This window comes from Eutrema salsugineum, unplaced genomic scaffold, assembly GCF_000478725.1.
Source record: "Eutrema salsugineum unplaced genomic scaffold, Eutsalg1_0 scaffold_3, whole genome shotgun sequence".
Classification (NCBI taxonomy): Eukaryota; Viridiplantae; Streptophyta; class Magnoliopsida; order Brassicales; family Brassicaceae; genus Eutrema; species Eutrema salsugineum.
The window spans coordinates 626,110-652,983 of NW_006256756.1; the positions used below are offsets into that span (position 1 = coordinate 626,110).

At 31.7% G+C, this 26,874-nt stretch overlaps 3 protein-coding genes across 3 annotated transcripts; all 3 read left to right on the forward strand.

The window, feature by feature from the left end:
- The first annotated feature begins 3,580 nt into the window (after window positions 1-3,580).
- Window positions 3,581-6,018, forward strand: LOC18015111 (WAT1-related protein At4g01440). Its single transcript, XM_006396281.2, has 6 exons — window positions 3,581-3,843; window positions 3,939-4,001; window positions 4,645-4,761; window positions 4,852-5,251; window positions 5,496-5,647; window positions 5,729-6,018. The coding sequence occupies exons 1-6, from the start codon at window positions 3,659-3,661 to the stop codon at window positions 5,901-5,903; spliced, it is 1,092 nt and encodes a 363-aa protein (XP_006396344.1). The 5' UTR covers window positions 3,581-3,658; the 3' UTR covers window positions 5,904-6,018.
- A 2,695-nt stretch (window positions 6,019-8,713) lies between these two features.
- Window positions 8,714-9,226, forward strand: LOC112085124. Its single transcript, XM_024154142.1, has one exon. It carries the CDS (start codon window positions 8,714-8,716, stop codon window positions 9,224-9,226), a length of 513 nt encoding a protein of 170 aa, XP_024009910.1.
- A 6,797-nt stretch (window positions 9,227-16,023) lies between these two features.
- On the forward strand, window positions 16,024-18,489 carry LOC18015112 (WAT1-related protein At4g01450). The gene is made up of 6 exons (XM_006396283.2): window positions 16,024-16,338; window positions 16,676-16,738; window positions 16,830-16,946; window positions 17,272-17,659; window positions 17,749-17,900; window positions 18,102-18,489. The coding sequence occupies exons 1-6, from the start codon at window positions 16,154-16,156 to the stop codon at window positions 18,283-18,285; spliced, it is 1,089 nt and encodes a 362-aa protein (XP_006396346.1). The 5' UTR covers window positions 16,024-16,153; the 3' UTR covers window positions 18,286-18,489.
- The last annotated feature ends 8,385 nt before the right edge of the window (window positions 18,490-26,874 follow it).

Sequence of the window (26,874 nt, forward strand, 5' to 3'; positions counted from 1 at the left end):
CAAACAAGTAAGGCCGTATCTAGTTTTTCTCAAGTTATATATTCGTGGTATTTCAGCGTTCTTCTAGCATATGATAATTAGCACATTTTACTGATAATTAGACCATTGGGACCTCAAATCACATGAATTCCATACTTAAGATCAGTTTTTCAGACGATGTCCACAGGTTCTTGGAAGCTGCCAAGGGGAAGACAAGCAGTCATTGATTTTGTTAGATTTTGTCTTCCTAAACTACCTCATGTGTTGTAACCAGATCAGAGAGATAAAATTCTTTGGCGATTAAATCGGTTGGACTCTCCAGATACTTTCTTTTTTGGTAGTACATGGTGTGGTTTTAACCCGCATACTCTTTCTATTAGTAGCTTCCCTTTGGTCTGGTTCAAACAAAAGTATTCCCAACCATTCTTTTATCTTTTGGGTGTTTACATCGCATGTTACCAACTCAAGATCATTTGAACAATATTACAAGTTCCTTCTACTTGTATCCTTTTTGTAACAATGGGGATGAGAGCACTAGTCACTTTGTCTTTTGGTGTTATTTGCACAAATTTGGAATTTCTCTATACTTCTAATGTGTCTCTCTAGCATGATCTGATTGATATTGTTGACTGGTCTAACGTTTCCTCCACAAACACAAAGCTTATTATCAGTTTCAAGCTAATCATCCAGCAGCGGTATATGACATATGAGATCTGGTCTAATAATATTTTCGATTGGTAATGCTTCCTTTGTTGGAGTATTCTTTTCTTTTTTTTTTGTCGTGGACCACAACGGGTCGGCCCAACTACCACATAATCCTTACAAAGAGGAAGGTCACACCCTAGATGTCTGAGTTGCAGCTATTAATAATTAGTCTAACTCATACCCAAAAGCTAGTTCATAAATGGAATGATTATTACACATTTATATATTATCTATAAATCTTTTAACACATCCCCTAAACGTTTGGATGTGGGACAAATTCTAACACATCCCCTAAACGTTCAGGACTAAAACATCTGAAGCGTGAAGTTTGTGGGATTAAACATCCACGAATGTAACCCACAATCCAGAAATTAGAACCTTAGACTCTGATACCATATTAATAATGAATCTAACTCACATCCAAAAGCTAGCTCATAAGTGAAGAATTACCACACACTTATATATTATCTACAAATCTCTTAAAATCTGGATGTAGGACAAATTCTAGCATGTACCACACTGAGCGGTTGGAGTATTTTATGTATTTGTTAAAGTAATTTATATGTGCTTTTGTGTAGAAGCTATTATATATGTCATTGTAACAAATTTTCAAAATCAATATAAAAAGAAAAAGCTTGCATTAATTTGAGTTATGGGTATAAATAAAAATGTTACTAATCATGTATTAGTTTTAATTTTTTAAGTTTGAATTTGAGTTATAATGTGGTATGTGCTTTTCTGTAGAAATTTTTATTATATCGGTCGTTGTAACAATTTTTTTTTTAATTATATATTATATATTAAACCAGAGATAAACCGGGTTTACAACCAAAATGAACCAAAAGCAAAAAGCAAAAACCAATGTAAAATCAATTCAACAAAAAAACACTTTTCTCACAGTCGGTTAGGAATTTTAGAAATCTAATATAAAACAAGAGATGAAATTGAGAAGAAAAAAATGGAAACCAAATGAGAGAAAAGATTAACAAGCATAGAGGAAAGATGATGCAGCAGCAGCCAATGTATTCAGTTTAGGTTGCTCAAACATGTTTCATTTGGAAAAGGTTGTTTCCGCTGTAAGGAGTATAGAACAAAGATTGTGGCAAGAAAAAGATGTTCATAATTAAAGGAAAATATTAATCGCTATACTTAGATCATATATTTTTGATAGATCTGGTGAAAGTAATGTATTTCTATCTTGTATTGTTATCTTAAAGTTATCTAACTAACTATTCTTTAAGTCTTTGTGAAAAATCAACTACTGATACCTCATTAATCATGTATATATTCTTTTATCAAAAAAAATAAAATCATGTATTCCTTTAGTTCACGTTTTATTTCTAAATCGGTTCCGCATCTCACTAGTCTTTTAGATTTGTCAACTTCGTTTATATCAAATGCATGCAATCCCTTTTTTTATATGAACAAAAAAAAGTTTTTTTTTAAAAAAAATGTAATTGATTGCCGATACTGTCTTTTATATTTATGTGCAAATTGTGTTCTCCTTTCGTGGTTACATAATCCCATCATCTTCTGATAAAAGAGAAGTCCATTATTTTCTGGAAACAATAAATTGGCAGACTTTAATTATAACTGAAAGAAATAAAAGCTTTTTCTCACTTTATCTTTCCTTTGCTTTTCTAAAAGAACGAAAAAGCCAATATATTTCTTTAGTAAAGAAAACATAAAGATTTTCTTTTGGAAAAAAATACACGAATTAAATGAGCTAAAATAAAAGTTTTCAAAAAAGATCGCAAACTTGAGCTTTATCAACCAACTGTGATGTTATTATTCGTTTTCTTTGGTCAAGCTCAACTGTATTGTTCAACCAGTTAAATATGTTTGGTTAATGAAAAAAAATCAAAACTAATTGTGAGAAAATAAAACTAAAATCTGCCCCAGCAACGTTTAAGTCGGCCGATTGGCACAAGATCATTTGTAAATTGTAATCATACACACGTAAGAAAAATTTACATGCATGCAGTTCTTTTTATGTATGTACGTAGTTTTGCCAAAAAAAAAAGTCTGGTATGGCCGAAGAACATTAAATAAATAACATGTTATTTTCATAAATATGCACATAATCTTGATATTCTGTCTTAACATCCGAAATTTTTGTTTTTCTTACTCATTACATTTGAGTTATCTACTATTAACCAAAAAAAAAAACAGAACAAGATTATATGGCTAGTTAAGACCTAAATTTTGTTATTAAACACACGTTATAATCTTTGCATATTCCAGTTCCAGCGGAAGTTCAAAGTACTAAAAAAAAGGCAAAAGCCATTTAATGTTCTCTAAAGAGTTCCTGAGAGATTTCCCAAAATAAATGAAAATTATGTGAAATCAATGTTATTAAGTTGTATGAAATCCAAGTCAAATTTGTCTGTTTCTTATTGCTAGAAAGTAAGCTTTGCTAAATTAATTTCTAACTTAATTATATTCTAGGAACTATATATAGACAACATGAGAATAAGTGAACTAAAGGACATCAAAGCTAGAAAATACCATTATACAGTTTGTTTGTATAGAAGTAGAATGGAGAATAGTTTCAATTTAGTGCTGCCCAAGAAAAGAAAGAATAGTTTAATTTTAGGAAAAAAAATTAACGGACGACATGAAGCATATGAACTGGTGATCATGCATGGTTACAATAAGAGATTAATATTCGTAAGATTTAATATAAAAAAAAACATCGCCTACATACGTCATATCATCTGTCTAATTCAAGGAAAAATGTTTTGCAAACTAAAGAGAAATAAAGTTTGTTTTTGGTGGATAAGGAAACAGAAGAATTATTTTTTTACAGAATCTTAACTTTTTCTAAAACATTGAACAAAATCTCTATATATGCCGGGTTCTTCCTTCAATCAATCATTCATGCTCAAAACCGCTTAGAGAGCAAGAGAGAGGTAAGAGGGAAAAAGAAAGAAAGAGTGAGAGAGTTACTGAATATAAGAAGACATAAGTAAGAATGGGTTACTGCGATGGTAAATGGACGCCAGTAATTATGATGGTTACTATTAATTCGGCGCTCGGTTTAGGTAATGCTCTGGTTAAAAAGGTACTCGATGGTGGTGTTAACCATATGGTTATCGCAACATACCGGCTCGCTATTTCTACCATATTTTTGGCACCAATCGCATTCTTTTGGGAACGGTAAGTATATTATTTTATTACTTTTGTTCTTAATATATATATATATATATATATTCATGATTAACGATACAATTATATATATTATTTGTTTTTAGGAGAACAAGACCGAAACTTACGCTCAACATCGTGGTTCAGCTGTTCTTCAGTGCTCTTATTGGGTTCGTTTTTTCTTTAATTTGAGCCGAAAACTCCCAATAGTTGTAGAAATAATTAGAAATATAAATCTAATTAAAAAAGAATTGGCTGACTCTCTCAAAATCAAGAAAATATAATTAAATAGACTGTCTTGTTTATATTTATAGCTAAGAGTTTAAATTTTAGAGGGTACGATTTACAATTTCAAATTTACGGTTTAACCAAATGGTGGTGAGTTAGTGATTTCCACTTGTGGACGAGTTGTCATATGGGTTGATTCTCTGAAAACAAAATCATCAACTCATTCTCATTTGATTAGTCAAAATAGTGTTATGTTTTCGACTAATTTTAAAATTTGGTGAATGGGCTATTCGGCTACATATTCAGCCCTTACATATCGAAAAAAATTGTGGTTTTTTAAAAAAAATGTATTTTAAATTTAGACTTTTGTTAGTTTAAAAGAATATAAACTATTTTATTTGATATAATGTTTAGACTATTTTTCTTTTTGATAAATCGCAAAGTTTTGGATCTTTGATCCATAATCTATACCAGTATCCGGAGTCAATTGTTGATAATATCGTGCCAAGACATAAATCATTCCCATAGTAGTATGTATAGATTTTTTTTTTATTAATTTAAATGTTTTTTTATACTGTATTTTAGGGCAAGTTTGGCTCAGTATTTCTTCCTACTGGGGCTATCGTACACATCGGCTACGTTAGCATGTGCTTTTATTAGCATGACACCTGCGATTACATTCGTTATGTCTCTAATATTCAGGTAAGTTTTTGTTTTCTCTAACCAGTATTAAATGCATAATATATTGATGATAACCTTACAAATTAAATTGAACACTTTCTTTGGGCGTAGGATAGAGAAGCTAAACATGAAAAGCAAAGCAGGTATAGGGATGGTGATGGGCACTTTGATGTGCATCGGAGGAGCTTTAATACTAACAATGTACAAAGGTGTTCCCTTGACAAAATTTCACAAACTAGAAACTCATCATTTGACAAACAACAAACCCGCAATGAAACCGGAGAACTGGATCATCGGATGCGTGCTTCTCTTCGCGGGTACTAGCTGTTTCGGGTCGTGGATGCTAATACAGTCCAAAGTGAACGACAAATACCCTTGTCAATACTCGAGTACCGTCATATTATCTTTCTTCGGCACCATCCAATGCGCCCTTTTAAGCCTAATAAAATCTAGAGATCTCATGGCTTGGATCCTCACAGATAAACTTGATATTATGACCATTATTTATGCAGTAAGTTTTTATGTTTGGTTATAAGAAGTATTTTTAGTTATTTTTGATTGGTGGCATAAAACTGTTAGAATTTTTAAGCGATAAGTACTAGCGGTAAGATATAGTGATAAGATATAACAGTACAAAAATAAAATTAAGTGGTACTCTTGTGATTGATAACTACTTAAATAGTAGACCTTGTCAGGTGCGTTAAGAGTTATTAATCAAACCTGTTATACGAACTTATATATCACATGTGTTGTAGGGAGCGGTAGCACAAGGAATATGTACAGTGGGAACATCTTGGTGCATAAAAAAAAGAGGGCCTATATTTACTTCTGTTTTTACTCCTGTGGGACTTATCTTCGCAACCCTATTTGATTTTTCGATCCTTCATCGTCAAATTTGTATTGGAAGGTACGTTGAATTTTATATATATATGTATATATATATATATTGCCTGCATTTGAATGTGAATGTTCTTTTATATGTGTATAGTGTTATCGGATGTGGGATTGTAATCTTCGGGCTATACATATTCTTGCTGGGAAAGGTCAGGCAAATGGAGGAAGAGTGTGCAAAGAAGTTACCTTCTCATTTTGGTGAGGAAGATAGGGAAGATGATGAACAATACAAAAAGGGTCATCTTATGGTTGTTCCAATGACGCCTTGATTTGGCTAGGCTTCTCTCACTTCGTACATTATCTTCTAAGTTATCAAATCAAGCATACCAAGACTTTTATCTATTTTGTTCAATAATTTTTCCTCTTTAAAGTAGTTCTATTTTTTCTTCTTAAAAAATAATTCTATGTTTCTAGTCTATTGGACCGAAATTTACGTTAATCTCAAGATCACTTGCATTCCATAAATGTGAAGTATATGTTTATAAACTGAACCACTGCATAAGGCCGATCGACCCGTGACTTACATGGACTAGTCCAACATGGCTAGTGCTCGAAAGAAGATATAAAATAAAGAAAGAAAACATTTTCATACCGAAAAAAAGAAAAACAATTGAAGAAAGAACATAACAAAAGTTTGCGAGAGATTCTTGTGAACTACCGACACCTCTTTTTTCTTTCAATTTCGTCACAATTATTTTGATTATCGACTTCTCGTGGATTTTGCATGTGAAGTGCTGCATGAGAATAATAACAAGACGACATCCAATATTCAAAAAACATCAGTCAAATATTCACAATTAGAGTTTTGGACTTAGTTAGCTTGGATTGTTTTTTAAAGTTTACATTTGAATTAGTATTTCTTTTATAAATACTCTTATTTTTCCTTAGTCTGCACTAAATTGGAAAACAATCTGTTAGTTTGCCTCCAGGAATAAAATCATATATATCTTTTTAATTTATCCCTAATTGTAGTCAATATATCACCGATGTACGTAAATATATTTGTGTTCTTTCGGTTTATGTTTATCTTTCTCACATCCAGAATAACAAACTTGTAGTTGAGACTTGGAGCCAAACTCTAAGAATCCACATTTGTAATATGATGACAAGATGTATGTGGGGCATCTTGTCAACAATCTCATTTATGATTTAAATTAGTTTTTCATAAATACATGCGCTTAGACCATCTCCAACCATGGTCTCTACTTAGGAAATTTAATCATATTTTTTAATAGATTTTTTGTTCACTTTAATGTTTTAGAACCTGTTATAGATTTTTTCATTTTTTGGTGTCCAATGGTAGTATCTAATGGGAGACTCTAAAAGAAAAAAATTGTTTTTATTATTTTTTTAAATACCAACAATTTATTAATACAAATTATTTCATTGATTTGAAAGTTAAACATAGAATACAGAAAATTAAATTATAATTTGAAATTTAAACATAGTTGTAATTTTGAATTGTACCAAACTTATAATTGAAATATAGTTGAAGAAAAGAGAGTTTTGGAGTTTTAAACAGTCTAGCTGAGAAAAAAAGTTTTATTAAAAAAATAAAAAATAAAAAATATTTAACCAATCAAACATTGCCACATATGAGGTTCAGGTGAGTCTCTAAAAATCCTAAAACAAGAGACGTTTCTACTTTTTCTAACCATTAAAACACTAATTTTAATGCAAAAAGAATACTAGAACCCCACATCATACCACCGTTGGAGGTGGTCTTAGTTATGCTTCCTTAACGACGTCCAATAGCATCTCAAATTCTATTTTGTTTTTGTCTATAAACTTGATCTTTAGAATAAAAATAATCTCCAGTAAAACAGATTTATGATTGAGTAGGATTGAATTAGGGCTGCTAGGCTTGATCACTATGCCTACCATTTTTTTTATATATTTAATTTGTTATTGGGATAAAATCACAGTATGCTGCTTTTTTATTTTATACGTGTTTTATGTTTATAATTTTATATGTTAATGTTTATATTATTTTTTTGGCCAGGAATGTTCATACTTTATTAAAACATCAATTTATGTATAAATTCTTACAATCAAGATAAGAAGTTGGAATTCCTTTGTTTTCCTTTATAATACTGCGCTGAAGGATGGCACACGAACGGAGTGAAAGCTGAAGCAATTCAAAGAGATTTTTGGATCCAAACAAGTGAAAAATCTATAGAGAACTAAAAATAGTATAACCTATGAATGTAAAATGCAAGGGCTCTATACCAAGTGAGAAAAAGACTCTTGGTCTTCGCTTCTAATGCATTGAAGTTTAATTATGCTATATTAGGTTTTCCTTTTCTAGTTATATAAGAAGGCTGTTGCTTGGCTTGGCTCTTATAGTAGTGTATTACTAATGGGCGCACTTTAAAACAAGACAAGATCAAAGTAGCAATATTGTTTCATTTTTTTTTTTGCTTAATGATGGTAATATTTATTAAGAAAATTGTAAAATCTATTAATACCACCCACACGACACTTTAATATTTTATTTGTTTACCATGAAGAGTCAGATTAATTTCAAAGTCTGCATGTTAATTGCATGAAATTCACGGTGAGAGTCCGTGACTGAAAAAACCATCTTTAGTAAAGATCTATTTCTCATCATATACCAGGATATATCATATATATAAGTAATACATGCTTGACTCGTGATTGTTTTTTTCTTATCTGAGCTTGACTCGTGATTTAATGGTTAAATATAATAAATGATTATTTGGTTTATATATGTACATATTTTATTATTTGGCCTTTGGGAAAATTCCATAAAAAATCATTAACTTATTTTCAATAAGCTAATAAAATCTTCAACTTTATGACTACCCAAAAAAAACTTCAAGTATTTTTTCTGCCCACAAAAAATCCTCTTATGTTAACCGTGTGACCATTTTAAAATGGTTGGGTTACAAAAGTTAACGGTACTAATAACGGTGTTTAGATTTTCGGATTATCTGTTAACTATCTAACCATAGTTAAAACACGATTTAGTTCATAAAATCCCCAAATGCTCTAAACCCTAATTTCGTATCCCATTTACGTTCTCTCTCTCTCTTCGATTTTCCATCGATTTGTAGTGATGAATCAAAGCCAAAGCTCCGGTTCAGCATCGAACGCAATAAGCGGAGGATTCATGGGCGAATTGAAGTGTCACTGTGGGAAGGAGTCGGTGGTTAAGAAGGCTTGGACGGATGATAATCCGGGGAGAAGATTCTATGGTTGTGGAGATCGAAATTGGAAGTCCTGCAACTTCTTCAGATGGTTCGATGTTGAGAAGCCTCATGGATGGCAGAAGAAAGCATTGGTGGAAGCTCGAGACACGATTCGGGACCAATTACAGGAGCTGAAAAAGCTGAGAGCTTTGGTCGGAGAAGATGGTGAAGTAATGGCTTCTGCCGGCGAGCAGATAGAGTCACGAGCCGATAATGCGGAGAATTCGGAGGTATGGATCGAACTGACTAACGAGAACAAGGCTCTGAAGGAAGAACTTGCATTGAGCGTGGAAAAGGAGAAACTTTGTCGACAATTTGTGGTCATTTCGTGGGTGGGATTTGTGTGTGTGACTGCAATAATTTGCAATGCTTTCAAGTAAATTCTAATGATTTTAAGTTTGGTTGAAGTTTGGTTGTAATGTAGTTCGGTTGAAGTTTGGATATTGGTCTTTGTAATGCTTTGTTTGGTTTAGATATTTGGTAATGGTTGTAGTGTTTTGTTGGTGAAAAATGATGGTGATCCAAACCTATTTAGTTGCTTAATGTTCTCTATTCTCTCAAATAACAAAGAAACATCATCAATAGCAAATGAAAACACAATGATAAAGCTTGAACACAAAAATACCAAAACCAAACAAAACAAATGCCATAACACCAAACACCATACCCAAGTATTCTTCCCTGAACTGTTTAGACACCAAAAACAATAACAAGCAAAAGAAAAGCAACTACTTGCGTGCACTTGGTCCTTGTGATGAGCTTCCACCGATCTCTCTTGCATTTTGACCAAAGCATTCAAATACCCGATTTGTATAAGGGCACATGAAGACACCTACACCTCTTGGGACTGTCACATTCTTACGGGCTTGTCCTCTTCCAGGAGGTCGACCACGGCGGCCACGTCCACGGCTAGGAGGTGCTGTAGAAGAAGATGAAGCTGCTGTTGCTGGTGCAGGTGCAGTTGAGGGAGCCAAGGTGGAGGACTGTGATTGAGGTGTAGATAGTGGAACAGAAGGCTGTGACTGAGGTGTAGTAGTGGTGCGTTTTTTCCTTGGCTGAGGATTAGATACACCATCCTATGACAAAATATGAGATTGTCAAAACCAAACAAGAACATCTTACAAAATGTATTATAGAGGGAAGAGATACACTTACATCTATCTTCCGAGGTCTTCCACGCTTGCGAGTTGGTCCTTGAACCACAAAAGTCGGATTTTTGCAACCCAGCTTGTTATGTCCCACCTGCTTGCAGTTTCCACATGTCATTCTTCTGCCATGTCTGGTGACTCGGTTTGGCTTGGAAGGAGACTCATGTGCAGCTTTGATCCTCTTTTTCTTAGGTCTTCCTGAAACCGGGAACTCCAATTGGTTCCTTGTGAGTCTTCTCCCAATATAGCTCTCCATTAACAGGCTTTATGTTTTCTTGGTAGGTTGCTATCCAAACTTCAGTCTTGTAGTAGTTATCAACATGGCTGCAATACAAGGGTTTTGAAAATAAAACCTGATCAACTCAAAGCAAAAACATAAACACGGTAAAAGGATAAAATGGTTGTAACACATACTTTTCTGGTTGTTGGTGGTTTTCGTTGATAACTCTTATGGCGTGTGAACATGGAATGCCAGTCAGGTCCCAATCTCTGCAAACACAATGACGAAGACGAAGAGATACCTCATAGCTGCAACCATACAACAAAACCTCAAACAAATTGTCTGAACTAGTAAGTACAGAACAATCCTTGCTATCCTCTCTATTTGCTTCTAATATATCGCCGATCTTGTGTGGAAAAGCCATTATGCATGCCTTAGCTTTCTTAAACCTGCGTGCAATACGAGTCATAGCCTGCCTCCTTATTGTCTCCAGCATATTTATCAGAGGCAGCTCTCTTGCTCCTTTGATTGTCCTATTGAAGCTTTCGGACAAGCTGTTGCACACATTAGCAGACCTTGCATTTCCACTGAAGAAAGCAAGACACCAAGTCTTCGGTTCCTTAGCTAGCAAATCGGCATGTGCTGCTGGATCGTGTGCTTTGAGCTCATCCATGCGCATTTGGTATTCTCCCACTGATTTGCTGTATGCCACATTCCAGAAAAAGGCTTGTAATCCACATCACTGTACTTCTTTTTCCAGTTCCCATAGACATGCTTTGCACAATTTCTATGCTCAGCATTCGGAAGAACAGTAGCAAGAGCTACTTGAAGACCCTGCAAAACAGATATATCATTCGTTAGACTTTAAAAACACATATAGCATTCATTAGACCCAATAGAAACACATATACCTTCTGTTTGTCAGATATGAATGTATATCCATCTCCCACACCCAAGTCTAAATCGACTTGCAACCTCTTGATAAACCATTCCCAAGACTCCTTGTTCTCGCCTCTAACAATTGCCCAAGCAATAGGATAAATCCTATTTTCAGCATCCCTACCAACAGCAGCTAATATCTCTCCTTTCAACTCCCATTTTAAGAAGGCCCCATCCAAGCCTATCAAAGGTCTACAGTTTTGCTTCCAACTTCTTCTCAACGGTTCAAAACAGACATAAAAGCTATCAAAAATCTGCTTTCCATCCTTTGTAACTGTAACAATCTCCGTACTAACTCCCTCGTTAGACCTAATCAGCTCAGCTTCATAGTCCCATAACTTAGCGAATTGTTGTTTCTGGGTATCCAGAACCATATCCAATGCGATTCGCCTTGCTTTTCTGCATTTGAATATTGAAACTGAGACCTTGTACCTATGCATTAGCTCGTCTTTAATGTCAGAACTCCTTATTTCTGGTCGTCCTCTTGCTTCTTCTTTGAAAAGCTTCGCAATAGTGCCTTGTTTCAGCATCCTTACTCTTCCCGTGGGCAAATGACAGTGTTTATCTTCGAAGACTTTGACCATCCACTTCCGTATAGGCTTCTCCATCGCACAATATATTCTCCAATTGCATTTCTTGTGTGTGCATATGGCTGCATACCTTTGAGAGTTCCACTTATTCAACTTCACATCATATTGGGTTTTTAAAACATACCTTAGAAGTTGATCCTTGAACTCTTCACCATTGTTAAAGGTTTGCATCAGCCATAAGTATGGGGGCTGATTATAATCAGCCTTACTCTTTCCTTTAAACCTCCTTCCACGATCATCTGTGTTCTTCCAATTAGCCCATTCTTCATCAGTGTCTTCCGGAGAATCTGGGTATTCACCTTCTCGCCTTTGTTTCTCACCTTCAATATCACTATCCACAGCTTCGTCATCTGCATTATTCTGAGTAGATGCACCACGAACTACAGGAGGAGGCTCATTTTCGAGTGCAGCAAACATATTGTCAAACCGTGGGTCAGGAGCTCCTTCGCCTAAGATCTGATTCTCATCTTCAGATGGTACTCCACTCGCTTCTTCTCTAAATTCCACTATTGCACCTTCTTCACGTCTCTGTTCTTCTTCCTTTTCTTCCTCCCTGTTTTCAACATCACTTTCATCACTTTCAGACTCTCTCTCCTCGTCATCGCTACTGTTACTGTTCTCATCATCGCCATTCTCACCATCGTCATCCTCCTCTCTATCCTCTTCGTTGTTCTCTTCCTCTATATCATCTTCATCACTTTCATCGTTTTCAGTAGCATCAATAGGACCACCAGTAGTTCTCGACTCAACATCATCCCGCGATGGAATCCCACTATGTCCAATGTAGATGTGAACCTCTCCACATTCATTTGCTTCCGCCGCCATCTTCATAAGCTCCCGATCCTTATCCTCGTACACACATCTTAGCTTCGACATATCCTCAGAAGGTAGTCTGTACCATAATTTCACCACATCGCTCGTAGTTTCAGGATTTGAACTGAAGTCTTCGAAAATGGAGAAAGTGAGCAAATCGGGATCTACCACCATATCAGGTTCTGTCAATCCTCCTTTATAGCACCACTGGTCTCCTTCCTTTGACATTGACCCTCCATAGTGGATGTGGAGCTTGAGCTTGTCGTCGCCGTTACTACACGAACACAGACATTTCTATTAGAAAATTACGACGCAAAATTTAAACGACATTAACAAAATGGGATCGATAAACAACTCGATTTAGTGCAGATTATACCTCATGTCTCTGGATTTTCCTTCAATTCAGTCTCCCGATCTCGATTTAGGGTTCATATGTAAATTTGGGGATTTTAGGGTTTGTTTCTAATTTGGGAATTTTTGTTCGATTTGGGAAATTATGTTCGATTTGGGGTTTTTGATCGAATACTCGGGTTTACTTTAATCGGGTTTAAGAATCGGGTTTGGGTTGTTTAACTAATGCTAAACCACGAATAGTGACCATAGTTAGTTTCCTAACGTCGCTCTAATTTCCGTTTACTGTAGTTTCGTATACGATGTAAACTTAGTATACGGTTAACATATGAGGATTTTTTGTGGACAGAAAAAATACTTAAAGCTTTTTTCTGGATAGTCAAAAAGTTGAGGATTTTATTAGCTTATCGAAATTAAATTAATGATTTTTTTTGGAATTTTCCCTTTGGCCTTTATATAGCAGACTAGCAGTCATATTTACTTGGTGCGTGCGTTTGCTAAACATACGTTGATGGCTTTGCTTTTTGCATGGCCAACCATACGAGATTTTCTTATCCTTTATCAGTAAAGCCAAAAAACACAGACGTCAAAATCATAAAATTCATTCACTCACAATAAAGAAATAAAATATTACAAAAGTAAATAAAGTCTGCAAATGCATTATTATACTATTTTTTATTATATAAAGGAAAACATAAAAAGGGGTAGTAGAGTCTAGTAGTTATATTATACATATTTACTCTTTATTGAACAGCGACTTTTACTATGTGATCAATGACATCATCAAAATGATCGAGTATATAAAATAGAACATCATGCAGATTTTGTTTATGTATTGTCTGTTTAAAAAAGGTATTTTAACTTTTTACTCCAACTTTCACAATGTAGACGTAACCTGTCGAAGAGTTATCTGAATATTATCTCTTTCTCATCATCGTTTCTCTCTCAGACACAGAGATATTGCATGTTTTGTGTCCACAAATGAATGCATACAAATTAGTTTTTTCAGAAGAGCAAACATGCAATTTCATAATTGTATATCTTCTTTTTTTTGTCAACCAATTTTATATATATTCTTTTCCTTTTCTGTCAACAGATAAATTTATACATTTTGATAAGTCTAGCGTAAACTACATATGGTCCATAAATGTTTAGTAGCCCAAAAAAATTGAAGTGCCCAATGGCTCGGCCCATATTGACCCGATTGATAATTAGACTAAGAGCGAATTGTGAATACTTTTTTTTTTGAATGAATTGTCCCCTAAATTTATTAAAATACTAATCGAAAAAATTACATTCAGACATTTCTGAGTATAGAATGCCCATTTACATTCTCAACCAACAAAATCCTAAGGTCCTCGGGACATACATCGAAAGCATGAAAACCAAGCGGTAAAGTAAACGCATAGTTCGCTAACCCATCTGCGAGACGGTTAATCTCCCTATACACGTGAGAAATACGGAATATCCAGTCCTTCGAGAGTAAGCCATAGCACAAACGTACTAGGAAAGACAATGAATGCACTTCACTAATCTTTGTCTGAAGAAAACCAACCACAATTTACGAATCCACCTCGAGCTCAACTCGCGTAGCTCTACGTTCCATGCGATGTAGAGGCCATAATACACTCCCCATAGCTCCGCTAACGGAGCCATAGCGAATTGTGAATACTTCAATTACTCATATCGGAAACCTTACAATTTGATTAATGAAAATACATATAAATTGTAATTTCAAGCAGAAACAAAAACATAATAATAATAAATGAGTGCCCCCATTGCCGAATATGGGCAGTCGAGCTTGACCAATGGGGGGGATTAGCAAACAAAACCATCGATCCTTTATTTGTTATAATTTTTTTTTTCTCTAAATCATTGGACACTGGGTGCAAGTGCACCCACCACCTTGCATGTGCTTCCGCCTACATTTTATTCTTTTTGTTTGTTTTGAGAAAGGGTTTAATCCTGCATTTGGTTCATAACTAGCCCCTGAAGGATATGTTAAACTTCTCTATAGATTGCATGCATGTAGCTTAAATAGGAACAGTATTTTGATCACTCGGGTAGATGCCAATTGTTTCCAATAGCGGTGATCCGAGGAGCAGTAGGACCTGTTATGTGGAGAAGATGGCCAATGTCCATCCAGTTGTCATGCCAAAAAAAGAGTCGTAGCTCCATTTCGCACTTTAGAAACGACAAAAGGTCTAATAAAAAGCCTAGTTACATAACCGACGACGCAAAATCTAGCTTTACCTCGAGCCAGTATATAGGTTATAAAAAATTCATTGCAAATTATGTACCTGTGTTTAAAAATTCAAGAAACCCATTGAGACCTACTTGAGGTTAAATTGATGAGGTTATAATATACATACATTTTCTATAATTCCTTAGATGTATGCAAAATTTCAAAACATCAATATAAGCGGGGAAGTACGTTTTAGGTTTCATGTCTATGTATTTATCACTAACTGAATTAACAATTGTTTTTGTACTAATTGATCACTTTGTTAATTCATAGAGTCCAATGTCATGATTACACAAATTTAAAGTTGGATAAAGCTCAATCATTTTCATCAACTAAAATTAAAGCAAAGTTTATCTGTTATGTCAATAAAAATTTGAAACACACTTTGATTTTCTCTGAACTTAGTAGTTAAGTCACCCTGCAATTATGTAGTTCGCCAATCTTTTTACTGAGTTTAATTTATAAATCTATTTATAATAAGATAGATAGATAGTCCTAATTTTAAAACAACTGCTTTATAATTATTTTAAAAATTCCTCCATTAACTTTGCTATTTTTTTTTATTAAGCTAAAGTTGGAAAACAGCTGCTCTAGGATTATAAGCTAAGTTCTTAGTCCTAAAAAGAACGACTACTCAATTGACCAAAAAGAAAAAGAAACGACTACTCTCTTCCACCAAGAAAATTGAATATCATATTACATATACCCAATTCAAAAATGAAAGTGTATTCATAGTGATAGAATTAATTCATATATAGCCAACGATTCATTCTTTAAATATTTTCATTTTTTTTCAAAAATAGCCTCCAACTCAGCTTATATATGATCGATCTATATAAATATACCCACCTAGTCTCTATGCTTCACTCCTCAACAAGTTATTACAAAAGAGACAATAAAAGAAGAGAGAGAGAGAGAGAGATAAAGAGAGTGAGAGAAAGTGAGAGAGAGAGGGTTTGATTATTAAGTTATTAACACACAGTTGATCAGCCTACCCAATCATGGGTTATATCGATGGAAAATGGGCACCATTGATCATGATTACCGTGATCTACATGATTAATGGGATGGTTAACGCTTTGATTAAAAAAGTTCTTGATGGAGGTATTAATCATATGGTTATTGCTACCTATCGTTTGGGTATTTCCACCTTTTTTCTTCTTCCGATCGCTTATTTTTGGGAACGGTAAGTCTATGTTTTTATATCATTAAAATTATTTTGCTTCTTAGTTTTCAATTTCTATATTTCTTTACTGCTTAATAAACTAAAAAATAGAATTTTATCTTATTTTGAATCCTGAATTTCCTTCTAAACCGGCTTTTGTTCAATTATGAGTTTTACGTTTTCTACTATTTTATAATAAACCAAAAAAAATTCAAATTGAATTATGTTTACTATTTTGTGAAAGTTTTCTTTTTAAAAGACAACTATTTAACGTTTGATGTGTTAAAACAGTACATATAGAAAATCAGAATTCTGTGTTCCGGACAAAATAAAAAATTCGATATCATGATTTGGCCAGGAAAACAAGGCCGAATCTAACCACAAGCATCCTGTGTCAGCTTTTCGTCAGTGCCCTTTTTGGGTAAGTTGCAGTTCTAATCCCTTAACACATAATTTCTTTCAATTCAGCCCCTCTTTGATTCTAGTATTTTATTACAATTCTTTTTTGGCAGGGCGAGTTTGATGCAGTATTTCTATTTGCTTGGGCTCAGCTACACTTCTGCTACACTGGGATCTGCTTTCTGGGGCATAATGCCTGCCCTCACTTTCATTATGGCTTTAATACTTGGGTATATTTATTAGTATTAAATAGTATTAATTTTAAGAAACAAAATATTGTTAAAATATTTGTTTTGTTTCATATCAAATGTGGTTTTAAGATTTTTCTATTAAAAAAAATGGTATAAAATATCTATTTTAACTTTAAGACTAATGAAGAATACCATTAGTTAATTTGTTTTCAAAATTATAATAAAGTTTTTCTATGTTTTCTTAATATATATGAAAAAACATTAAACCATATTTGTTATGAAACGAAAAGAGTATCAGAAATTGAAAGTGTCCCTACATGTTATCATTTTCAGTGTAATCTTATACCTGAATTTTTATTTTCAGATTCGAAAAGCTAAATATGAAAACAAAAATAGGATACTTCGTCGTTCTTGGAGCTATGATAAGCTTAGTAGGAGCTTTAATTCTTACGATGTACCAAGGAATCCCATTATCAAACTCTCAAGAACAAGCAACGATTTCACACATCAACACAGGACATGAGAACTGGGTCAAAGGCTGTTTTCTTTTATTCACAGGGGTTACACTTTTCAGTTCTTGGATGCTTATACAAGCCAAGATCAACGTGAGTTACCCTTGTCCATATTCGAGTACGGTTATTTTATCGATCTTTGGTACGCTTCAATGCGCTCTTCTTAGCTTGATCAAGACTAGACATGTGGAGGATTGGATTCTCAGAGACAAACTCACCATCATCACTGTCATTATAGCGGTATATATGCATTCATATGCATATACCTATATAAATTCACCGATAATCAAAAGTTAATTGATCTATTGTGTGTATGTATCTTTGTATAGGGTGTGGTTGCACAAGGAATATGTACGGTGGGAATATCGTGGTGCATCAAACAACGAGGGCCTGTCTTTACATCAGCATTCACTCCTGTCACACTTATGGCCGCAACCGTGTTCGATTTCTTGATACTTCATCGTATGATTTATTTGGGAAGGTATTTTTTTTTTTTTTTGCAAGTTCAATATTATTAACACAAATCTCACATTATAAAAGAGGAGTTAATTTAATATATACAGAAAATTTATCAATAGACCCTTAATTTTTAATTAAATTTAAAAATACTGAACTCTAAATTCCATGAAGATATATGTCTTCTACATGTCACGAATTGATAAAAAAATTGTTGTTGTTGCAGCGTTATTGGATCTGCGGTGGTTGTGGTCGGTTTATACATATTTTTGTGGAGTAAGAGCAAACAAATAGTTGATTGTAAGATCATGAAGTTACCTACAAATACGGTGGAAGAAGAAAAGGAAGAGGAAGACCATACAAATGTTAACAAATTAGGCCATCTTTTGGTTATCCCCATGACTCCTTGATCTTCATCCCTAAACCCTCTTGTACTTCAACGAGAGAAAGACCAAAATGTTAACGAAATTAAAATATGAAGAAGAGAAGAAAATGCTCATTTGATTGTTTATTGGACTATTTTATCACTTGTGTTGTAATGTTTAACTTTTTGGATTTTACTTTCCATTGGATAAGTTTGGATACTGTAATTTGTTTATATAAATAAATAGTATCGAAATGAACTTAATTGACTAAACAAATAATTCAAACAAGATATTCTAACAAAAATCTACACTAGCGAATCCGTACTAGATACTATTTATTTATATAAACAAATTATAGTATACAAACTTAGCCAATGGAAAGTAAAATCCAAAAACGAGAGGGGAATCGGAGGAGTTATCGCAGGGAATAATGGGAATATCGTTTGGGTATTTCCACCTTTTTTCTTCTTCCGATCGCTTTTCTAATTATCTGAAAAATAATTTGGTGACAAAGTTTTGGGGTAGTGTCTGATCGATCGTGTAGCTCATTTGATTCCAGGGCAATGCTTTACCTCATGAGTTCGAGTAAAGGCTGAGGCTGAAGATGTTTTGGAGTAGTGTCTTTTAGATAAAACAAAAATAAAGGAACAAATCAATAAAATAAAATAAAAAATCTGTAAAAAGAAGAAAAACAAATTTTGTGTGAGATTCTTGTGAACTGAAAGTGTGAGCTCCTGTGGAATCAACGTTGAAGCATATGCAAGTGATCAGTGAAAGCAAATGCAGTTTTCGAACAAAGGTGATACTCTTGGTCCCTTGGAACAAGAAGAAATTGATGATGTGTGATAAACAACACATGAAGATATATTAAAATCAGAAAGAAGATATTCTAAAGAAGATTTGAAGGCGTCCAAATCAAGAAATAAAACCTAGGGGATCTACTTGATCCGAGTGGAATGCCTTCTAATAGGCTTAGCCGTTCAAAGAAGAAAAGTAAGAATGATTATTTCGTTTTATAGAGTAGTACTGTTTACTCTATTTTGGATAGCAGTCTCTATTTTTGGATAGATTAAAATTCAATTTGTAAATGTGTAAATTCAGTATCACCAGATTTCTGAATCGTTCGAACTATAATGTTGAAAAAAAAAACTAATTAGCTAAGTATATCTCAAGTACGATGTGAAACTAATTAAAAGAGGTAGAACTTCTTAACAGATTCTAATAAAAGAAAATTCAGTGCGACGAAGACAGAATAATCGTGTTTTTGTTTATCTTTGCTTTTCCATGAACTAAAATAAAAATAGTCACTCTGAATTAATTCGATTCTCGACTTCTCGTGGATTATGTGAAACAGCGGTCGAATATGCACACACTTTATGATGTCATTCTCTATGAAAAAATATTACTAAACGGTAACGATCATATGCTTATTTATTCCTTTAAAGACGATGATTAATTAGGCTAGCCACCGATCACTGTGCCTTTTTCTTTTCCCTATTTTTTGTCATGTAATACAATTTATACCTTATATATATATATATATATATATATATATATATATATATTACAAACAAAATGAAGCTGGTGTATTGCTTTGCTTTTTCTTTAAAATACTGCTGAGGAGTGGCACACGAAAGGATTGAAAGCCGAAGCACTTCAAAAAGATTTTTAGGATCAAAGTGAAAAATCTGTATATAAAATAATACAATGTATATTTATAATGCAATGTAACTTTTTCTTAAATTTATTATGAAATTTTTGAAAATTTATGTTGAAATTTACGAAAATTTATATTGATTTTTTATAATATATTTAACTAATAATTATAGATAGAGCTGTTAAACAGGTTTTTAACTTGTTTTACAATAGATTATAGTATAAATTCAATCTTATACATTTAAATAAATATACAAAAAACTATGACTAATTGTTTTTAAAAAAATCATACTATTTAGTAAATTGAGTATATTATTTATCTTTAAAACTAAAAGGTAATAATTTGACTTACAAGATTCATTTTTATGGATATTTGAAAATTAGAATCTTAACTCATTTATGGTGAATTACTTAATCCATTTTACAGTTGATTAAAATACTATGCGGAATAACTAACAAATAACTATAATTTTGAAACACCAATTCTAAGTTTTGTGTGTCTAACTCTTTAAAAAAACAGTAAATAATTTTTTTAATAATATAAATTATAGTTAAAAATATTTTAATATCTCAAATATTTTTTTGAATATATGTAGATTAATTATTGTATGTAATAAATAAGAAATTAAGTAGTAAATATTATTTTTAATGGGAAATAAATATTTCATATGTTTTTCATTAATTTTAGAAAACAAATATATTACTTTTTATCTTAATTATTTTTTAATATATAGTATATATGTAATAATTTATAAAGTAAATTTGTTCTAATTTAAAATTTTTAATAATATTATAGAGATGTATGAGTATGACTCTCACTTAGCAGTCTCACGTCAAGAAAAAGATTTGAAGTAATAAGTATATATAAATGTCTAATCGTTATACTTCAAGGGGTCTCGACCAAGTGCTGTCTTAAAGCATGGTCTTCTCATCTTTGCTTTAAAGTTTTATACTGTTTCAACAATTTTTTGTCAAATGTTCCAGAATTTTGTTTTGGCTAAAAATGATTAATTGTTATTGAGGAAATTGTAAAGCTACTATTAATAACACCCACAACTACACTTTGGAATGTGTAATCATGACTAACTTCTTTTTCACGTCACTCGCATTTAAATAAATCATGAGTAACTTCTCATATTTTGGAGCTTTTTGAAGTCTAGTTTTTGTACCACGTGATCAATTTTTACTATATCAAATAAATATGGGTATAGCAAGATTGTTAAAGTGTAGCAAAAGAAGATTCACATTAACTTTGAACAAAGAAGATTCATATTAACTTTTAACTAGAAGATTCAAATTAGTTAATAGATTCTAGGGTCCCTAGATTCTACCGTTTGTTACATGAAATTTACTGTGACTCGGTGAGAGTCTGTGACTAGAAAAAAATAGTTTAGTAAAGATATATATATATATATCATATACTGATATACTACGAAGGATAAAAATAGCCGGTTAAATTAGAACTTATAACTAATCAAAAAGACGGTATTTATGGAGAAATAAAAAGTGAGATGTATGAATCGTCTCTTGTTTACTTCGTGGGTGCGTTCGCTAAATATAATTTTATGGATTCTGCTTTTTTGCATGGCAAACACCACAAGAGTTGAATAGACATCAAAAAAAAAAAAAAACCCCACAAGAGTTTCTAATCTTTTAGCAATAAAAGCCATAACACATGTCAGAATCACATAGAATCCGATTTCGATTAATTCATTGAGCATCACAATTTAAAGTAATTAAAGTCGAAAAATGCATTATGTATACTCTTTTTTAATATATAAAGGGACACGGTAAAAGGGGTTGTATAGAAACTCTTTGTTGACCAGCGACTCTTAATAACGTGACTGATCATCACTGATCACTAACATCAAAATAATTGAGTTTTTTTAGCCATATCATATTTATTTAATTTACGACATAGAAAATCATGCAGGTTTTATTTATCTGTTCTCTTTCTAGAAAGTAGCCCTTTAATACTCATATTTTATCCCTGTAATATCTATATGGACGTAGTCGATGTCGCAACCAAATGTCCCGAAGAGCTAGCCTACCAAACTTGCAACAAACAAATTGACCCATTAATATAGAGATTAAAAAGAGGTTTTTGAGAGTCAAATCAATTTTTGTTGTCAAATCAATTTTTTGTATGATATAATTTGAATATGTTTATTCTTTAAATAAATGTTCATTTTGTAAGGATTTAAATCCATAATTCGTTCAAACAAATGAAAGCAACAAATAAAAACATACAAAACTTAGTGAAAAATAATCTTAACTAAAATAGGGAAACTATTAAAATACATGATAAAAAAATAACACTTATTTATCTTAATAATTTCATTTATGAGTTGCATCATCGAGACATATTATAAGTGATGATATCAACGTCTGAACCTATTATATATATTGAATAATTGTTTTTTATTTTAAAGAAGAAAATTTTGATGCTAGAAATACATAAAGAAAATATGATTACAGATAAAAAAATTTGCACAATTTTTTTTTAAAAAAACAATTGTTAGAATAATAAAAGAAAGAAAAAAACTCTAACACCAATAATTTAGATAATGGCCGTGACCTAGCTAATACAATATTAAAAAAACTAAAAGAATAAATATGAAGCACGTACTTTTTAAGAAACAAAGTTACATTGAATTTCAAATCAAATGATTTTTTCATATTGATTGTAATTAATTTTTAACTATAGACTGATTGTCTGCGCAGCTGCGTTAAACACTACAAATTAACTTTACATTTCGGATAATGTTGTGAGAGTTGCTTCGAGACAGGTTTACCAAATATGTAGCTCAATTGATTACTTTTGATGATTCTATTTTTTTATTCTTTTAAAAATGGAAAGAACAAGCAACTTGATATACATAATACAATTGCAACTCAAGTTAGTGGATATCGAAAGTATTTGCAAATGGACGAGATCGAAACATAATTTCATGAAAAGAGAAATGAATCATTAGTCTATAAACGAAATGCGTAGAAAAGCTTGGTCATATTGGAGTTTTTGGTTGGGTTATATTGGAGATTGATTATGTCAATATATTCCTCTTGTAAGTTCTGCTTTGATGGAAAATTTGTTAGCTATGCGAGTTGTTATTTATCACGAGTTAGTTTTGGGTTTTTCGAAGATTGATGTCCTCGAATCCGACTTCTTCTAGGCAACTAATTAAAGTAATTTTTTTATATAACCAGTAGTGATATAGATTTTTGTCACTTGAATAATATTCTAGAATGAATATAATTGTCGAGTAACCCACTCAATAAATTTTCAAATAGATCTAAAACCTAGAACAATTTTAAGTAGAAGTTTTTTTGAAACTCTCTGATATTCTATCAGATTTTTTTTTTTTTTTGGTAGTTTTCACGTTTATGTAATTCATTTTCATATTATATGGTTTCCACTCATCAAAGTTGATTTAATGTAATGTTGGGAAAAAAATGGGAATTTTGGACGTTCAGTTTGAAAGAGACAAGTCTCGGAACTTTGGTACATATATTATTACTATTGAATATAGGCTAAAAATAAAAAAAACAATGACGTAACTATAAATATATTACCAATTAATTAAAAAGAGAAAGAAAGAAATATATTAATTTAAATAACTAGAAAGCCATAAATAAAGTAGGTTTTGCATTATTGGACCAATGCTTTCACTCGAAATATGATAAATATCAATCGTTGGGTTACTGGAATAGGCACCAATTGTTACTAAACACTATTCTTACATATAATTGTATACTTTATAATTATAAATGTTCCAAAAGGTGTTACTAAAGGGCTTGTTCTTATTATATAAAGATTTTTTTGGGGAAAAACTAAACATACCTTAATTTATAAAAAAAAAATAGTGATGAATGACAAAAATTTTCTTTAAAAAATTGCTTTGGCTACCTAAAATTTTAAAATACATTTACTTTCTCTAATTCATGTTAAAAGTATTTTACGTTTTGCATTTCTGAATCGAAATAATTAGAATATACAGTGATCTATCAGAAAATAATTTCTATTTTTGTGTGAATCAGTGAATTGAAAAAAGAGGGAAATAACTAGTAGAACAAAATATGAGGCAGAACAATTACATACGAAATGCTAACCACCTTAATGGATTCATACTTTAGCATAAATGTTTCTGCTTTAATACTTTTTTAACAACCTTATACTTGAAAGTTTAAGTTAGGCAATTTTTTTCTTATCCACTTGACTTAATGGTTTAAATATTCTTTTCTTCTCATTATATAATTAGCTTTGCCAATTGTTAAATAACTTACTATAGATTTGGCGTGAAGGGGCGAAAGAGATATTGCACGAGTAAATATAAAATAGAAAACAAATTGTTATTACTTTAGAAATATCATACTTTATTGATTTATTTTATTCTTTTTAAATCAAAGATAGTATGCTTTATTTTTGTCAACAGATAGTATGCTTTCTTTCTTGTCATTATCCACCAATCCTATGAGAAATAAGAAGGAGCTTCTAGAGATTTGTTCCAACTTTTTGTAGAATTTATTTTATGGTCTTTTTATAGTAGAGGTTTCTCCCAAAACCTTGAATTAATATCATCTTTTGGAAAATGAAAATTATTATATATTCTGTGTGTTTATGAATAATATTTTTATTTTATAAAATAAAACCATCATTTCTTATCTAGTTAAACACAATTCAATCAATAATAAAACAAATTACATAATACAAAATACAGATGGTCATGAAAATGAAAAACAAAAAAAATTGCTTTTGAAAGTTAAACATAAGAACTTTGCCAAAATAAGAAAAGTAAAGAAAGATATTATGAGACAGAATTAAGAAAAGCAAATAGTTAATTATCTCATAAACATATCGAACACATATAAAAATATATAAAAATGAAAAATAGTAAATTTTTACAATAAGTAACTTAGATTATCTCCAAAGGAGATTTTTAAGATTGTATATTAGAGAAGTTTTTTAAAAATGATATAAAATAATAGTTAAATATTAGAGAAGTTTTTTAAAAACGATAGAAGGTATATAAAGATGCTTATTTAAAAACTCTTCTTTCTTCTTTTAACATGTTTTTATTTTATATAATTTTTTAAATCTTCTATACTAATTTTAAGAACTCGGAGATGCATGCTCTTATGCCTAAGCCTCTTATCTAGTCTCTCCTTTCCAAATAATTACTATTAATCAATGCATTTCACCAAAATGACGAAAAATGTCGAAAAGGCCTCTCAAGCTTTACGGGTCGAATATGGGTACATTTTTATAATATATTAGAAGAAGATACGCGGGTTTGTATATTGATATTTTTTAATTTGTAATTAGTATAATATGATATAATTATTATTTAATCTTTAGAAGTTAATTTTTCAGTTTGTAGGAAAAATATTCTAATAAATACAATCTAATTGAAGATAGAGAATTGAACATTCGATGAATTTGAAATTGTTCTACTATTGCGTAATTAATTTGTATTCCTTATTTTTTATTAAACTATATAATAAGACAATAAGTTTATTATATTTTGATGAGCTCATATGTGTTTATGAATAAAACTTTCTGACTTTTATATTCTTGTAATCTTTTTGCCTTATTTTTTGGGAATTGCATCGGCTTCTTCCAAAGCGTTGAAGCCATTCACCATGTATTGCCACCATGTTCTGATGCAACCATTGATTCATTACATTCTTTTTCACTGTCAAAGAATTTCATGACATTGCAACTTTCTTTGAAAGTTTTATGTTTAACGCCTCCAACGGTTCAAATCTCTTCATAGCTCATACAATTTTTTTTCGGAATTATTATCATTCGTAGATAATTTAGCTCAGATGCTGATAAATGAATGTTAAATACTTTACCGGTGCTCTTTCTTCTTTGTCGTGTTAACCAATCTCTGTTTTTTTATCCCACACAAATATTGTAGGAAAATCTTCATATGTTATACTATTTGCATGCAAAACATCAGCCAATTTTCTTTCTTGTGGAGCCATTCGATGGAATCTAGAAATAAGATAATTAAAAGAATCAACACTTAAAATAATATACAGATGTTAAGTTTGTAAAAAGAAATTTAACACTCTAACATACCTTTGAATTTTGATGAAATTTGTGATATGAGTAGAATAACAATCACTGGGTGGGTATTTATATTTGATTTCTTGTATGTATATTAAATGTTTGAAATTAATTTTGCCTCTTCGGTTTTCGTGGATACATTTTAGATAAATGAATAGTTTGAATTTTTAGATCTTTAGTTGTTTATTTTGACTTAGTTAAATTAGATTGTATTCAATATAGAGAAAGTTCAGAAAAAGATGCAAGATACATTAATTATGTAAACAACGAATATGATTTGTTTTAGAAGATGAGGAGTGTTGATGTGACACAATTGTTATATGGATCAATGATTGCAAGCATAGTGGATTGGTTATTGCACCAAACCGAAGACGTCAGGGGGGTTTTGGTTTGGATTATTAATCCTAAACCAAATTTGAGCATGGAATGTTTTATACAATTATTAGTAAAAATAGCTTAAAATCATGAAATATAGTATGCAATAGCAAATGCAATCTTTTGTATGAATGACAATTAGATCGTAAAAGAGAATGATACCAGTATCGGCCAAAAGATCGACCAGAGGTTCTTGGTTTGTACGGCCTCCTTTGGAATACTAAATTTCTAATTTGTCCTGGTTATTACTGACCATATTTTAAGAAAAAAGATTAATATTTTATAGCTTAAGTTATATGATCAGTTGATTGGCGATTTTATATATGTACATGAAAAAGAAAAATGAAAACATACTTAAAATGAGAATGTGGCCAAGAATGTTAGATAGGGAATGATTTTTGGAAGTTTGACGACATAGCATACAAAAGATAATGTTATTAGTCGTGAAAATACATCCATAAAATGAAAAAAAAATCATCCATACTCTTATTCGTAAACCAAAAAAAAAAAGCAAAACTAAATTATATCAA

Excerpts from the sequence above, each read along its gene's own strand:
- LOC18015111 (XM_006396281.2), top strand. The coding sequence starts at position 3,659 with ATGGGTTACTGCGATGGTAAATGGACGCCAGTAATTATGATGGTTACT. Across the intron at positions 3,844-3,938 it reads ATCGCATTCTTTTGGGAACG|GAGAACAAGACCGAAACTTA; the intron begins GTAAGTATATTA and ends ATTTGTTTTTAG. Across the intron at positions 4,762-4,851 it reads GTTATGTCTCTAATATTCAG|GATAGAGAAGCTAAACATGA; the intron begins GTAAGTTTTTGT and ends CTTTGGGCGTAG.
- LOC112085124 (XM_024154142.1), top strand. The coding sequence starts at position 8,714 with ATGAATCAAAGCCAAAGCTCCGGTTCAGCATCGAACGCAATAAGCGGA.
- LOC18015112 (XM_006396283.2), top strand. The coding sequence starts at position 16,154 with ATGGGTTATATCGATGGAAAATGGGCACCATTGATCATGATTACCGTG. Across the intron at positions 16,739-16,829 it reads TTCGTCAGTGCCCTTTTTGG|GGCGAGTTTGATGCAGTATT; the intron begins GTAAGTTGCAGT and ends CTTTTTTGGCAG. Across the intron at positions 17,901-18,101 it reads CGTATGATTTATTTGGGAAG|CGTTATTGGATCTGCGGTGG; the intron begins GTATTTTTTTTT and ends TTGTTGTTGCAG.